Genomic DNA, 13,985 nt, shown 5'->3' with positions numbered 1-13,985 from the left:
ATCAATGCGGCGATACTTGTTTTTAATTCATTATAAAGAATTCCAAAGCACCGCAGAACTGCTCGTCCCCACAGCCATGTGAGGAAAAATGGCTTGTTCCACTGGAGTTGTGTTACTGGTGTTACAGTTTAACAAAAATAATTTATTTAAAAACCAAAAAATCAGCCATTACTCCTCAGTTATCAGAAATGTTCTCATTTATTTCATTATTTCATGTGAAGCTTTTAGTCTAAACGTGGTTTGATACCTTGAAGCAGCCATGAAAACAGTCACTGTTGTTACTGTCACTGGTGTCACCCTCCTTACGGATAACACCAGTGAAGATCAGTTTATCAGGTCTTGTGTACGTCACCGGTGATTCACTGTCACATGGTGCAACCATACTTTTTTCCCTGTCGCAATGAAGCATTTCCTTTTTGTCATTAGACAAATCTGTGTCCCTGTAAACCACTAAAATCGTTACACACAGACAAGATGAACCACAGGAACGGAATTACATTTTAGTTAAGCGATTGTAAACCTCCAAACCCATAAATTAATGAGCAATGCATTTATGCAATGATGCGTTTTGTCCTTTGTGACGATGACAACTCTTTACTCGTCAAAAGTTCATTGTAATAGTACAAAGTATGAATGAATGCTAGGTATTTAAAGCATGGCTTTTACCCCATTTGAATGTATGCGTGCCAACGCACATAAGAAATGGTGACACGAAACAAAGGGCACTGTGAAGTGTTGGAAATGTTTTGTTTTCAAAGCTGCAGGGAGCACCGTGTACAGTTGGAACAAAAGGAAAGTTGAAACACCCTAAAAAACTTGCTCATCGCTCCTTTTGCTTAATTTTTGCCTCACACAAGGGTTTCCGCATCAACTCCTATGAAACTTCAAGGATGTATGATTCTCAAATCCAAAAATATAATGCAACGTCAATTTTCCTATTTCCATTCCATTTTATAACGACTGTACACTGACAAAGAGATTTCTCATGGTTGTCGTGTAATTTAGAGGAATGTGTGAGGTTGTGAGCCTGATACAGTTAAAACACACTGTATTATATCTCTAGAACCGCTTTAGACGCTGCCATTTCCCAGCGTCTAAGAATGGAAACAACAAATGTTTTCAGAGACCGATTTAGAACAATTTACAAAAAAAAGGATATTCATAATTTTTTAACACAACTTATTTCGTAGCATTTTCAGAATAGTGTTTAATGGGCAGAGTGGTTAAACGGTTAAAGGCATCAGCATATTCAGAAGCTCTGCAGTTTATTTAGAGCGAAATTATGAAAAAAAGGTCATGAACAGCAAGCTCAACTTAATTTGAGGTTGTTTATGCCTAGATGAAAGTGTACTAATGCGTACGAATCTCAGGGGAGAAGAATGGTTGAGTAAATTATGTTCTTTTTGTTTTCTTTGAACAAAATAAAGTATTCTCCTGGCTTGAGCCGCTGATTTCACATGGACTGTTTTACAGATGCCGTCTATGGAGGGTCACATGGCTCTCTGATTTCATCAAAAAATAGCTTAATTTGTGTTCTGAAAATGAGCGAAGGTCTTACAGGTTTGAAACAACATGAGGGTGAGTAATTAATGACAGAATTGTCATTCAGTTTTTCATTATTTATTTTTTGCAGATATTCAGTTAATGAACTAGGCCGGTATCACGTCGTACTTTTTGCACATGTTGTATTGTGGCAGGGGTTTACAGTCAATGAGGTGTCCTTGAGCTGCTATTTATTTATTTATTCTTCCTAATTTGATGTGTGGGAGGAGGGAAATTTTTTGGCTCTTGTCTTTATCTCTCTAACAGATGCCAAAGTGAAAGGTCTGGCTGTCGTTCAGCAGGGTAAAGATAAAGGAGAGCTCAGGATGAGAAGGCAAACACACTGAGATTTTTCCCCCCTGCTTGTTGCATTTATTTAGTTAAACTTGTGTAATTCTGCACAGTTTGAAAACGTTTGAAGTTTCCAATTCCCATTATACTTTAGAGTAATTTAAAACATTTAAATCAAAGCTAGATTACAACTAATGCATTTTTTTTTCTTTTCAGCCTATAGCAAGCAATTGTGTTTTTAAATGTTTTTAAAAAACTCTGCATCATGTTAAAACTTTAACTGTTTGTTGTTTTGCTGAACAAAACTTTCGCTGAAGACTGAAGCAGGTTGAGGATAGGCAAGTGTTACTATCTAATTTACGTGTTATTAAAATACTATTTCTTCTTTCACTTACGCATGGCAGTGTATTTTATGTTGCATGTCAAAAAATATTTTGTAAACATGTTAAATCTCTCCAGTAGTGCTAATTATATACATCTGTCACATGGCTGATTCATATGACCTCATTTCCAGACGTTTTGCGTCGGCCAATTACATTAGTGCTTGCCAGTTTAAGAAAGTACTTTCCAGTTCGTGTGCAATATACATTGATGTCAGTAGGATTGGCTGTTATTCACTGAAGGATATTTCAGATCTTTTCTAATTTTATGAGTTTACACAGTTACGTTTCCACTTCACAGCTTTTTGGGATTGTGTAGAATGTTGTGGAACAAAGAATGGAATCTGACAGGCTGAAAAACAGAATTCCTGTTCCTGCTTTGTTTGGATTTCCTGCAGTCTGAAGCCTGATGGTCTTTAAAGAATGTTTCTTGATGTCTGAATGCCTCAGATCAACTGAGATCTCTTTAATCTGCCCAGTAAAATTCTGCCACAATTGTTTATGGCTCATATTGCTTCATTTATTTAAGCCACAGAGGGAATCTCTTTAAGAATAAATCAAAATAAATAGTTAAATAAAATGCATGTACAGTCTCTGTGTTTCTCCGGTTTTAGGTCATGACATCCTCATTTAGTTGCTGTCCAAAGGTCTGTTTATATTTGAAGTAATTGATTGCGGAGCACTGCTTGCTGGAAGGGCCTTGGCTTATGCAATAAAAAAATTTAAAAAATTTGAATTACTTTTGTAAAATTACTTTTGACATAAAAGTCAAAAGTGAAAAAGGTATTAAATACTTTTGACATAAAAGCCTGTTTCATTCGTTTCAATTTGTCTTGCAACAAAATGACATTAAACACAGAACAGGAACATACAACGAGCAATATTCAGTTTATTTGTACACATTATTGTACACAATGTACAAATGCATTGGTGGTACACCCAATGGCACAATATACTGTAATGAAATACAAAAAGAAAAAAAAAATGATGTCAATGTTGTTATGTTGCAATATGTTGTATATATTTGTAGACACACCCAATGCACATAGCAACAAAATCAAATACTGTAACAACAAAAAAACAATGATAACAACAATAATTATCTTCTCAAGGGTGCAACAGCATCCATTATGCCCTGGACTGATTCATTAGTGTTGCGTAAGAAGTGTGTGATCCAACTCTACATATCATGTGTTACTGCAGTAACGCCGGAGGTCTGGAACAGCTATGCCATGAGACAACTGAAAATGTCTTTCAAATACACACATACCAGGTCATATTCTATATTTTGAACCCATATGTAGCAATAAACATAATGAATATGTATATATTTTAAAGTACCTCAGAACATGTGGGTGACATTACCTGTGCTTTGATCCTTTGACCAGTTACTCATGCTATCCACGTGTGTCTCTTTCAACCTGCAATAAATCTGTAGTTTGGATAGTAACCAGTGTCAAATTATTCAGTTTTATGAGCGCAATTAAAAGTAATTTAATTATTAATTATAATTAGTCATTACAATTTAGACTTTTACAGTAAAAACAACATACTTCGCAGCTCATTGTGACCGAAAAGACAGTCTGGGATTAAATATATTATGCTTTAGAGCCAGCATCAACTTTGTAATTTGTAAAAGAAAAGGAAAAATGAGGGAAATCCTTTAACAGTAATGCACTTACAATGAAAACCTATAGAGCAGAGTTAATCAGAGAATTTCAAATAAATATTAATATATGTGTTCATTATTTGACCTGTTGACTAAATAATCTTTCTTACGTTGAGCTACTTTTCTAGGTGAAGCAATTCTACTTATGTGGCTCCTGCTGCTGGAGCTCATCATAAATCATAAGTGCTTTATAAATAGTTACATCCTATCCGTCCTGTCAGAAACAATACATATGATATATAATAATTATATTATTTTACTATAAATATATATAAATAATAAAATAATATAATAATATATATATTAGAATAAAATAAAATTTCTTCTATTTTAGTATCTTATAATGTAATTTATTCATCTGATTGAAAATCTAAGATATCAGAAGCCATTATTCCAGTCTTTATTGTGACATAATCCTTTAGAAATTGTAATATGCTGAATCTGAGCTGAAGAAACATTTCTTATAATTATCAATGTTAAAAAAAGCTGTTGTACTTAACATATTTGTGGAAACCAGGATTATTTTTCAGGATTCTTGAATAAATATGAAGTTTAAAATGGCATTTATTTTAAGGAATCTTGCTGACCCTACACATTTGAATGGATAAGGCTTAACCTAAAAGTGAAATAATAAATGCTAATAATTTATTTAAATTCAAACACTCTGCTCTGATAATGATACAGACAACGGATAATAAAGCCTATTTCTGTTTGGACTATTCTAAAATAGACTATTTTGCAATATAGTGAAGACTGACTAGGAACTATAATTGTAGAATGAATGGTATGCACAACACAATACTAAACAAAATAACATCAAGCCTTTAAAGGGATGTGTTCAGGCTGGTAAAAGATACCTAGTACAAACACTAACACAAACAGAAATCAAGTTTTTCAACAACAAAAATCGTATTGACCTTAAACTTCTCACCAGTTAACCTAAAAGTTAAATAATAATTAATTTTTGGTTAATGATGGACTTTGCTAACCTCTTATAATGATAGAAACCGAAGTAAAACGTGACTTTTGCTGAAGGAAAAATGTCCTTGACATTTATAACCCCTGCTGGGTTCTTAAAAGAAAAGTAATATTGTGGTTTTACACAAAAGTGAGAAAAGAAGAATGCATTCCTCCCTTCCAAGGCCCCAGATTTCTCATGCGCACCCTTTTCCCCCCAAATCCCATCGTGACTTTCATTAACAGACTGTGGGAGGAACAGTTTTCCAAACAGTCTTGAAGAGAGAGATGTAATGCCTGGGAATGGCCTTGAGCAGCGGAGGTACCGTAACATCTGTTCAGCCCCGCTCATTATGAGTCAAAGTCCTGATGTTCACCTAAATTCACTATCTGTTGTCTTTAAAAAGTCTGGACCAGTGGCTCAGAAGTAACTATCTGGAGGCAGGCCAAAGCTAAGTAATGTGCCACTGAGACGCTCATCTGTTTAAATGGTAGTGTGGGTCTGTTCTCCTTCCAAACGCTGTTATCCTAGCATCACGCTAATGATGTAGCCTCCTCAAGTGCTGAGTCTGGCTTTGCAATTTTAGCAGTGAGCCAGTGCTTCAGTGGTCTGGAACTGATGGGTGATGTGTGCAACTTTTGCAGCACAAATCCATCTGTGAGACATCCTTCATTACAGACACATTCAGTGTAGAGATAAATGAGGGGAAGGAAATGTTATCCCATTGCTTCTTCTCTTCAACCCAAAATGGGGGCAGGTTACTGACAGTTAAATGTTTGAATATGCATTGCAGGCTTGCTGAGTCACATTTTGATTCGCTAAACTTCTGTCTGTATTTCAGTTCGTCAAAGCTCCGTTAGAATTGTGGCGGGGCATGTGAGGATATTATTGGATTAGCCTATATATGAACTCTATTTATGTATTCTAAAACAACAACATGACTTCATTTGAGCTATTTAAATGTTCGTTAAGAAGTCTGACGTGCTGAAAAAAAGCTTAATTGGTCTCGTAGTGTTAGGGAGCCATCTTGTGGATGCAGTTGGGTACGAAAACAACGGCGATATACAGCTGATTTAAATTAGCTTGGTAAACAAGTCAATGGGGATTCATACATGACGAGGATTTCCAAATACAAAATTTCCAAATGACATTTTGACCACAGTGAACAATAGTAAAGTTCGTACTTGTAGTCTTTTAAACAAAAACAGCAGTGTCAGTGAAAGGCACGCTCGAGATGAAGAGACATGCTGTGGTGGGAAAATGAGGAAGAAAATCGAGGTAAATATCACCTTTGAATTAAATATTTTATTGTACATCATTACCAAACATCTCTAATTTAAGTAAATAATGTAAATACAGCTCGTTTGCTTTTAGAATATAGTAAAAGGCACAGTCATTAAACACAGTTTGAGATTGTTTGAGATGACACAGTGGCATAAAGTTTCCTTTGCTGATGTTTGTACACAATGACAAACTTTATAAATTAATCACTGTTGTATACAGGTTGTAAATAAATACTAGTAGTCTAAGAGTGTGAAAGTTTTAAGCCTACTGGGCCAGAAGTGTCCATACCATAGTTAAAGAAACACACACACACACACACACACACACACACACACACACACACACACACACACACACACACACAAACAAACAAACGAATAAACCTATATTGCCTTTCCCCGCTGAAAAAAAAAAACAAACTCAAAAACAGCCTAAACTGGTCGCCCAGCCTGGTTAGGTTGGTTAAGATGGTTTTAGCAGGTTGTTCCAGCTGGTTTACCAGCCTGACCAGCTAAAGAATTGGCCAAAACCCTTTCTAAAAGCAGCCTGATGATCAGCTATCTCTGTTGAAAAAACCCCCAGCATATTCTAGTTAGGTATGTTTTGAAGCTGGGATGCTGGTTTGAGCTTGTTTAAGATGGTCCTTTGCTGGTTTATGCAGGTCCTGTGCTGGTGCTAAGGATGGTCTGACTGGCTTAAAACCCAACAAAGGACCAGCAAAAACCAGCATCCCAGCTTTAAAATATACCTAACCACATTTGCTGTTTTTCAGCATAGATGACAAGCTAAGACCAGCCTGGTTGACCAGCTAAAATCAGTCAATCAGTTTAACCTAGTTTTAGCCTTTTTTCCAGCAGGGTTGTACATGTTTTTAAACCCAGTGAGCAACCAAATGTAACATTTTATTTTCTTCTAACCTTGAACAGACACAAAAGTCGAAAGCATCTAGAAATGGAAGCGTCAATAAACTTAAGATGTATTCAGATGAAGATTAAATGCCACTTAGCGATTGGCTGTCGTAGTGATTGCATCATCAGTTTCCAGTGCTCATTTTCGAAGGTTTTGACTTTTTTGATGTGGATGTTACCAATCAAACGTTTGGAAGACTTCTTTGTAGGCTGAATTTCGTAAACGGACACTATAATGATGCACTCTCTAATCTGTTGATCTGGCAACACAAAGGTCAGGACCTCATTAAACACAGTCACCTCCCAACGCTTCTTCTGTTTTGTCCTCTGATGTCGAAGTTTGCAGTGGTTGCAGGTAACACTGGTTTTGGCATAGAGAGCTGCGAGCACAATCAAACAGTTTAAAGATAATTTAAAAGTTATTTTTACAAGATTCATGAAGGTTAATAAGTTAATGTTAAATGTAAATTAACACATTTTTTATTGTTAGTTCATAATTTATAAATTAGTACATTAAATTCTCAATTCTTACAAGGCTATCAGTAAGGGAAGATTCATCAATGTGCCAGTAGGTGGCCTAATTGAAATGGTGACTGAATTTTTCTCTCACAATTCAGAATATTTTTTCTCAGAATTGTGAAATAAGTCCAGTTCTGAGGAGGGGGAAAAAGACTATGTTTTTAGAATTGTTTATATCAGAAGAGTTTATATCTCACAACAGACTTCTTAACTAGCAATTGTAAGTTTATGACACGCAATTTTGAGAAAAAAGATCAAAAAATCAAAATCCTATTTTTGATTATACACCTTTTTGATGGGCTTTAAGCATTATTACACAAATTGTACCACTTCTCTCAGATAAACTCCATATCATTGTTGCAGTAGCAGTTTTATGTTAACTAAAACTATTATAATGTTTTCAGTAGATTAAATTTAAGTAAATTATGTATACTGAACTAAAGAAAACAAACTAAATGATGCCTAATAAAACTAATAAAAAAATCACACACACACACATATATATATATATATATATGCACATATATACACATGTTTCCATCACTCCAGAGTCAAATGGTGGCATGCTTTACACCAGTCAACACTGGCATTGCACTTAGTGATGTGAGGCTGCTCCCAGCTTCTGCTGCAGTTTTTGTGCTGATTTTAACTTCCACTTTCCATAATGACCCATTCTGTGTTTGCAAACGCAGACTGAACGTTTAGATGCTTGATTTTATACACCTGTGGCATCGGGACTGATTATAACACTTGAATTCAACAACTAAGGTGTGTCCCAAATGCTTTGTCCATATATAAACAAGCGTTCTAAAATAAAAATGTATCGGGTTGCAGCAGAGTTAACAGTGCAGTTTATTTCGATTTTATTCATGTATAAGTATATAGTCATTGTTCCTCACCTCTCTCAGTCTTATTGGGATGACATACTGTGCGGATCTTCAACACTCCCACCTCCAGCCTCTGAGATGTAGGCATGTATTTCAGAGAGAGCAGTGCCTCACCAACCATATCCTACGCAGAAAATGTACCAAATTTTTTTTACACCTAATAATAATAATTTTTATTTGTTAAACAGGGATAAAACTTGCTTTCTTGGGTATTTTCAGATCCTCTCTTAACTCCAGGGGATATGAGAGCTTCAGACTGTTCAGGGGAGCACGGGCCTCTCCTAGAATTCCATGTCTTGAGTATTTATCGAAATCCCGAACCTACAAGATACAGTCAAAAGTGAATTGATGCGTAATGATAAAATAAGAAGCTAGGCCTGTTACGTACCTCAAATCTAACAGTGACTCTTGGTACTTCCTCCTCAGCCAGAGTGCAAGAAAACTGATCTCCAAACACAGGACTGCAGCTCTTCTTCACTAGACGTGTCTGCCATTCTTCCAGAACACACTGCTTTGAACTCTGCTCCTCATCCTCTCTCTCTGCCCACAGCAACCGCACCCAAACAAACGGGTCCACGCTGTGACTGAAGTCTCGCACGGCTAGACCCTGGGCATCCAGTACCGTCACCACCAGTTTGGACTGCAGCTGATCGTAGAACAGTGAAAAGCGCAGAGATCCCTGGATGTTCTCCTCTTCCACATCTGCCATGTTAGCTAGATCTAAACTACTCCCCAGGTTCGTGCAAGAGGTGCCAGGGGACAGTCGGTGGCTGAGTTCCTCATAATGAACCTCCATCTGATGGAAAGAGTGTGTTAAATTTTCTTTTTGGATATTTTAGAAATGCACACTTGTGGTTGCCGAACAAGGGAAACATCCGTGAAACATGTTTTTCATCTATTTTGTTTGATCTAGGTCAGAGCAAGCAAAAACAAAGCAAGCAAACACAGTACAAAAGCAGGTTATGAAGATTGTGATGGTTTATGCAAATGAATCTTACCTTAGCGTCACTTGTTTGTGTAGCATACTGAAAACCTCCGCTCCGAGCCGACAGGCCATCTATTAACAAAATATTTACTGGAATCGAATAGATGTTGATATATATTCTGCATAAACCTTATTAGTCTTTTTGCTATCATTTTTCCCTTAATACACAAAGGTTTTGGGTTAGTAATATTTTTAATGTTTTTGAAAGAAGTCTCTTATGCTAACCAAGGTTGCATTTTATGTGCTCAGAAATACAATTAAAACAATAATATTCCAGTCTTTAGTGTCACATGATCCTTCATAATATGCTCATTCTAAAAAGCTGATCTGTTTTATAAATATTTTTGTGGAAACCACAATACTTTTTTATTTATGTGATGAACAGAAAGTTCAAAAGAACGATGGAACATATTTGATATAATTTTTTTTGTAACATTATAAATGTCTTTACTGTCCCATCTGATCAGCTATTCAATAAAAAGTATTAATTTTAACTATTCAGCAACAACAAAAATATCTTACTGACCCCAAACTTTTAAACGGTACTGTAGATAAATAATAAATAATATCATATCTCTTATACAATACTGTGCATCTAAGCCAAAAGAACTAGATGCTTATCTAAAACTATACCTGTTCAGATGTACTAATAATATTAGGTCAAATATAAAAATCTATCAACTCATTTGCATGAGAATTTACCAGGTCTTTGTGAAACAGGGAGCCGTGTGCAGTAGCGGTAAATCTGCCATATCAAAAGGGATAGGGCTATGAGGAAAAGGACAAAAGATATTCCCAAAATACTATATTCCAATTCCTCTGAGAACGACAGTTGAATTTCTCTGAAGGACAGACCCAAAACGGCAAAGAAAATCATGTCTTTCTGCCATGCAAAGACCTGGAAATGAAGGACATAGTTATTTTGTTGGTGTTATTGATATTGCTTGATATTCATATTTAACCAGACAAAAAATGATTTATATAATACTTCATATACTGTGAGTAATATAGTATTGTACATAGACATATAAAAATACTTTTTTACATAGTCTATTTTGAGATACTGTTAAGGAAAAGATAAGTGTGGATTCTTGCAGGTTTCTGTCTACTAAATACATATATTAAAAAGCACTAATAAAAGAACCAAAGGCAGAAATCCTACCTTTTTAAGCTTTAAGTTCCCTCTATTAATTCCATTTTGAGAGATAAACTACGACCGGAGCGGATCCATATTGAGACGTAGTTGACAGCGATCACCTGACAGATGATCAGCAAACACAAGGGCAAACCTGTTTGATCACTTGTTCTTTCAGGTCTTATTAAACAAGCTTCATCTGTGTCATCTAACGTCTTGAATGTACAGCTGAAACATAAGATGGATGCGATGCGTTTCATGTAGAACTGCTCTCTTTCTTTACTACTTTACTTTTACACTGTGCAAATTCAATGGCCAGTTTATCACTGCCTGTATCCAAATAGTGACAGCCACGCAAGATTAGATAACTGCTTATGGAAAAGAGTGTCCGTTTTGTAAATGGGAGAACCTCCATTTGCCTCTTAGAACAAAATAATATGTATATGGAAAAATAAAATGCATAACTGTTCAATGAGATATAGCTAAACAAGAAGATATGGACTAAGCTGAACTGTTTATTTATTAAGTTTATGTGCATGTTTTCAGTTTTGTCTTGAAATTGAAATAACATACTATTCTGCCACCAGATAAGAATAATCAGAATGTAACAGAATACAGTTTTATTCATACATATACATACAGTTTTGATTTAACAATATTAGCAAACTCATTTAATGTCAGTACAGTACACCCACAACATTTTAATGCAATACAAAGCTGTTAATAAATAATAAATATGCTAAAAGGTAGTTTCCGATATTTTTAGAAAATCTTTTCTGATACCCTGATGTACTTTATGAAGATAACTGAAATTCTGAATGTTATTCACAATTTGCTGGTTTGGTGCAGTTAAACAAGAATAAATGATGAAAAGATTGTTCATTATTTACCAGACAATATGTTACCATTAATTCAATGCTTTTAATGCCAATAATGTAAATATACATACAGTACATACATGTAAAGCAGAACAAAAATAAAGCCTCTATTTCTTGCATCTGAAAAACACCTGCAGCATCACCAGGGTAGTTGTTCACCAGTATAGTGAAGAAATGACCCATGATCCTTTTCAGTTAAACCACCAATCACAGACAACACACTGGAAATGCTTTCTTCAGAGCTCAATGGTGCCTGTATACAAAATAATCAACAAGCCACAATAGTCCATCACATCACATATTCTGCAACAATTTGCTAAGCGGATGGTTGTAATAAAGAGTGGCTAGAAGAAACACACTCACTTCAGGTCCACCCATATCAGTGCGTACCCAGCCTGGATGCAGAGCCATACACAGGATCCCATCTGCCTCCAAGTCCACTGCCAAGCATCTGGTGACCATGTTCAGTGCACTCTGGTACAAAGCAAATGCAACGCAGTATCTCAAATGTTATTTGCAGACATGCTATTATATTCTTCAATGCAGAAAACTATGAAAGGCCCAGAAAGGTAGTTGGACATTGTTAAAATAGTCCATATGACAACAGTGTTTCATCCATTAAGCTATGGGAATACGTTTTTTCCACAATAAGAAAACAGAAATTACTTTACTGAACAATTTCTTTTATTCTGGTCAGTATCCACCACCACTCACAAGAACCACAACACAATCCAAAAATATTCTCGTCGCTTAATAATATGAAAGTTAAACTACTGATGATAAATGAACTATTTCATCGGCGCCCTAACTACGTTTCTGGACCTTGAATATGATAGTTGCATTGCTGTTTCTCAGATTTCATTACAAATATTTTAATTTGTGTTCTAAAGATCACTGAAGGTTTTGTGGGTTTAGAGCGACATGGGAGTGAGTAATTAATGACAGAATTTAGTTTTTGGGTAAACGATCCCTATAAATGTTCATGAATATCCAAATCGACTTTGTGTTAACGCTTACATTACTTTGTCCCTTCCCTGCGAATTTAAACTTTTGTTTTGACATTGAGTTCCAGGAAGACAATGTCACGAACCTTTGATGTTCTGTATGGATACCATTTGAAAGTGCCGGCACGATCACCCCAGTACAGCTCAATCGAACCCAGTAGAGATGTCATATTGATGACTGCTGCTCTGTGGATGCCCATTCCCATCCCTGTGCCCTTTGTAGCCGCTCGCTTCAGCAGTGGGAGCATGGCCTGCATGACAAATTCAGTAAGTCACAACATTTTCAGACATCTGTGCTGAGACCAGATATATGCGCACTTTGTGTCTAGATCGAATTTGAGAAAGGAAACCTTGGTGATCATCAACGGGGCAACAGAGTTGGTGTGAAAGTTTTCCAACATCTTGTCGGCAGTCACCGTCTCAAGGTTGGCAACTACATTAATTCCAGCATTGTTGATGAGACAGTTAAGACCCTCCTCGTGAACGAGCTGTTCCACCTCAGTTGCGGCTCTCTCTATACTCTCCTGACATGTAACATCTAGCGACAGAGATCCGCAATTAGAGTCAGATAAATTAACTCTTCATTTCAAATCCTGCTGCTTCTAGTGGTTCATATCTGGTGTGTCACAAGCCAAAAATGTGTTATTTTTTTCTGCAGAGGGGATAAAACTGCGCCATTATGCACTAAATCATTAAAAAAATGCAAAAATCTCACATTTCCCAGTTTACATTAGGTTTAAGGCAGACACATTTGTCAATTCCATGGTAGTTAATGGCAATATTACTCTACTTTATCCCTTAAATGTGTATGCTGTGTTAGCTCGCCACCTAATGTCCAATAAAAAAATTAGGTCATGGAACAAAACCACTGATCTAGACTAGACGGTGCTTTAGTACTTACCCAGTTTAATAACGTACACGTTTTCATGTTCTTCTGCCAACGTTTGCAAATCCTACATAACAAACAGGCCTTTAAAACTATTGTAAATTTGTATCATTTTTACACGTGTGGCCTTTCGGTCCGCGCAATAATTAAATACATGGAATTGATTTACATCACATTCTTTTATCAATGCATCAATAAAAACTAAAGTAAATAATATGTGGCTTAAAAGTTAATGTCATTCTCAATTCGTAATTCTCAACTACGCATGTGCACGTTTACAGATGACTGTAAATGATCCGGGGCTGGAATCTAAAGTTTACAAGCCTAACGCAAATACTACTGTTTGCTCACAGTATTACCAATACCTTTGCTCCTTCTGGATTGCGAGCAGTAGCGATAATCTTCCCGGGAGAGAAGCCTCCCGTTACCAGACTCTCAACTATCTGCAGCCCGAGGCCTCGACTGGCTCCGGTGACCATCAAGTTTGAACAGTTTTTAAACGCATGAGTCATTTTGTCTCTTTAATCGAGAACGCGAGTTTAATTTCCTATCCTGAAAGCCACGACAAGTTGACAGCTTAGGACAGCGCCGTCACGTGATCCGGGAATCAGGTGTCTCCATTGCGTCACGCCAGGCGACAATTCCCCTGTAGCTCTGCT

At 36.3% G+C, this 13,985-nt stretch overlaps 2 protein-coding genes across 2 annotated transcripts; both read right to left on the bottom strand.

Annotated features, from left to right (window-relative positions):
• Positions 1 to 6,131: 6,131 nt before the first annotated feature.
• syt19 (synaptotagmin XIX) lies at positions 6,132 to 10,861 on the bottom strand. The gene is made up of 7 exons (XM_043264149.1): positions 10,586 to 10,861; positions 10,126 to 10,321; positions 9,437 to 9,495; positions 8,827 to 9,234; positions 8,640 to 8,759; positions 8,451 to 8,562; positions 6,132 to 7,412 (listed from the first exon to the last, which is right to left on the bottom strand). The coding sequence occupies exons 2-7, from the start codon at positions 10,298 to 10,300 to the stop codon at positions 7,105 to 7,107; spliced, it is 1,182 nt and encodes a 393-aa protein (XP_043120084.1). The 5' UTR covers positions 10,301 to 10,321; positions 10,586 to 10,861; the 3' UTR covers positions 6,132 to 7,104.
• A 302-nt stretch (positions 10,862 to 11,163) lies between these two features.
• On the bottom strand, positions 11,164 to 13,967 carry si:dkey-12e7.4 (uncharacterized protein LOC558132 homolog). The gene is made up of 6 exons (XM_043264719.1): positions 13,692 to 13,967; positions 13,342 to 13,393; positions 12,791 to 12,978; positions 12,527 to 12,691; positions 11,800 to 11,910; positions 11,164 to 11,689 (listed from the first exon to the last, which is right to left on the bottom strand). Exons 1-6 carry the CDS (start codon positions 13,836 to 13,838, stop codon positions 11,576 to 11,578), a joined length of 777 nt encoding a protein of 258 aa, XP_043120654.1. The 5' UTR covers positions 13,839 to 13,967; the 3' UTR covers positions 11,164 to 11,575.
• Between the last annotated feature and the right edge of the window lie 18 nt (positions 13,968 to 13,985).

The sequence above is a fragment of the Puntigrus tetrazona genome, chromosome 18 (genome assembly GCF_018831695.1).
Source record: "Puntigrus tetrazona isolate hp1 chromosome 18, ASM1883169v1, whole genome shotgun sequence".
Lineage (NCBI taxonomy): Eukaryota > Metazoa > Chordata > Actinopteri > Cypriniformes > Cyprinidae > Puntigrus > Puntigrus tetrazona.
The sequence above is the reverse complement of the archived record's forward strand: the minus strand, read 5'-3'. Positions and strand labels throughout refer to the sequence as shown.

Bases quoted from the DNA above. Each gene is read 5' to 3' on its own strand.
- syt19 (XM_043264149.1), bottom strand. From the start codon at position 10,300: ATGATTTTCTTTGCCGTTTTGGGTCTGTCCTTCAGAGAAATTCAACTG. The intron at 9,496-10,125 runs GTAAATTCTCAT...TTTTGTTAATAG, and splicing joins CCCTGTTTCACAAAGACCTG to ATGGCCTGTCGGCTCGGAGC. The intron at 9,235-9,436 runs GTAAGATTCATT...TCTTTCCATCAG, and splicing joins CACAAACAAGTGACGCTAAG to ATGGAGGTTCATTATGAGGA.
- si:dkey-12e7.4 (XM_043264719.1), bottom strand. From the start codon at position 13,838: ATGACTCATGCGTTTAAAAACTGTTCAAACTTGATGGTCACCGGAGCC. The intron at 12,979-13,341 runs GTAAGTACTAAA...CTCTGTCGCTAG, and splicing joins CGTGTACGTTATTAAACTGG to ATGTTACATGTCAGGAGAGT. The intron at 11,911-12,526 runs GTTCGTGACATT...GCTTTGTACCAG, and splicing joins ATCCATACAGAACATCAAAG to AGTGCACTGAACATGGTCAC.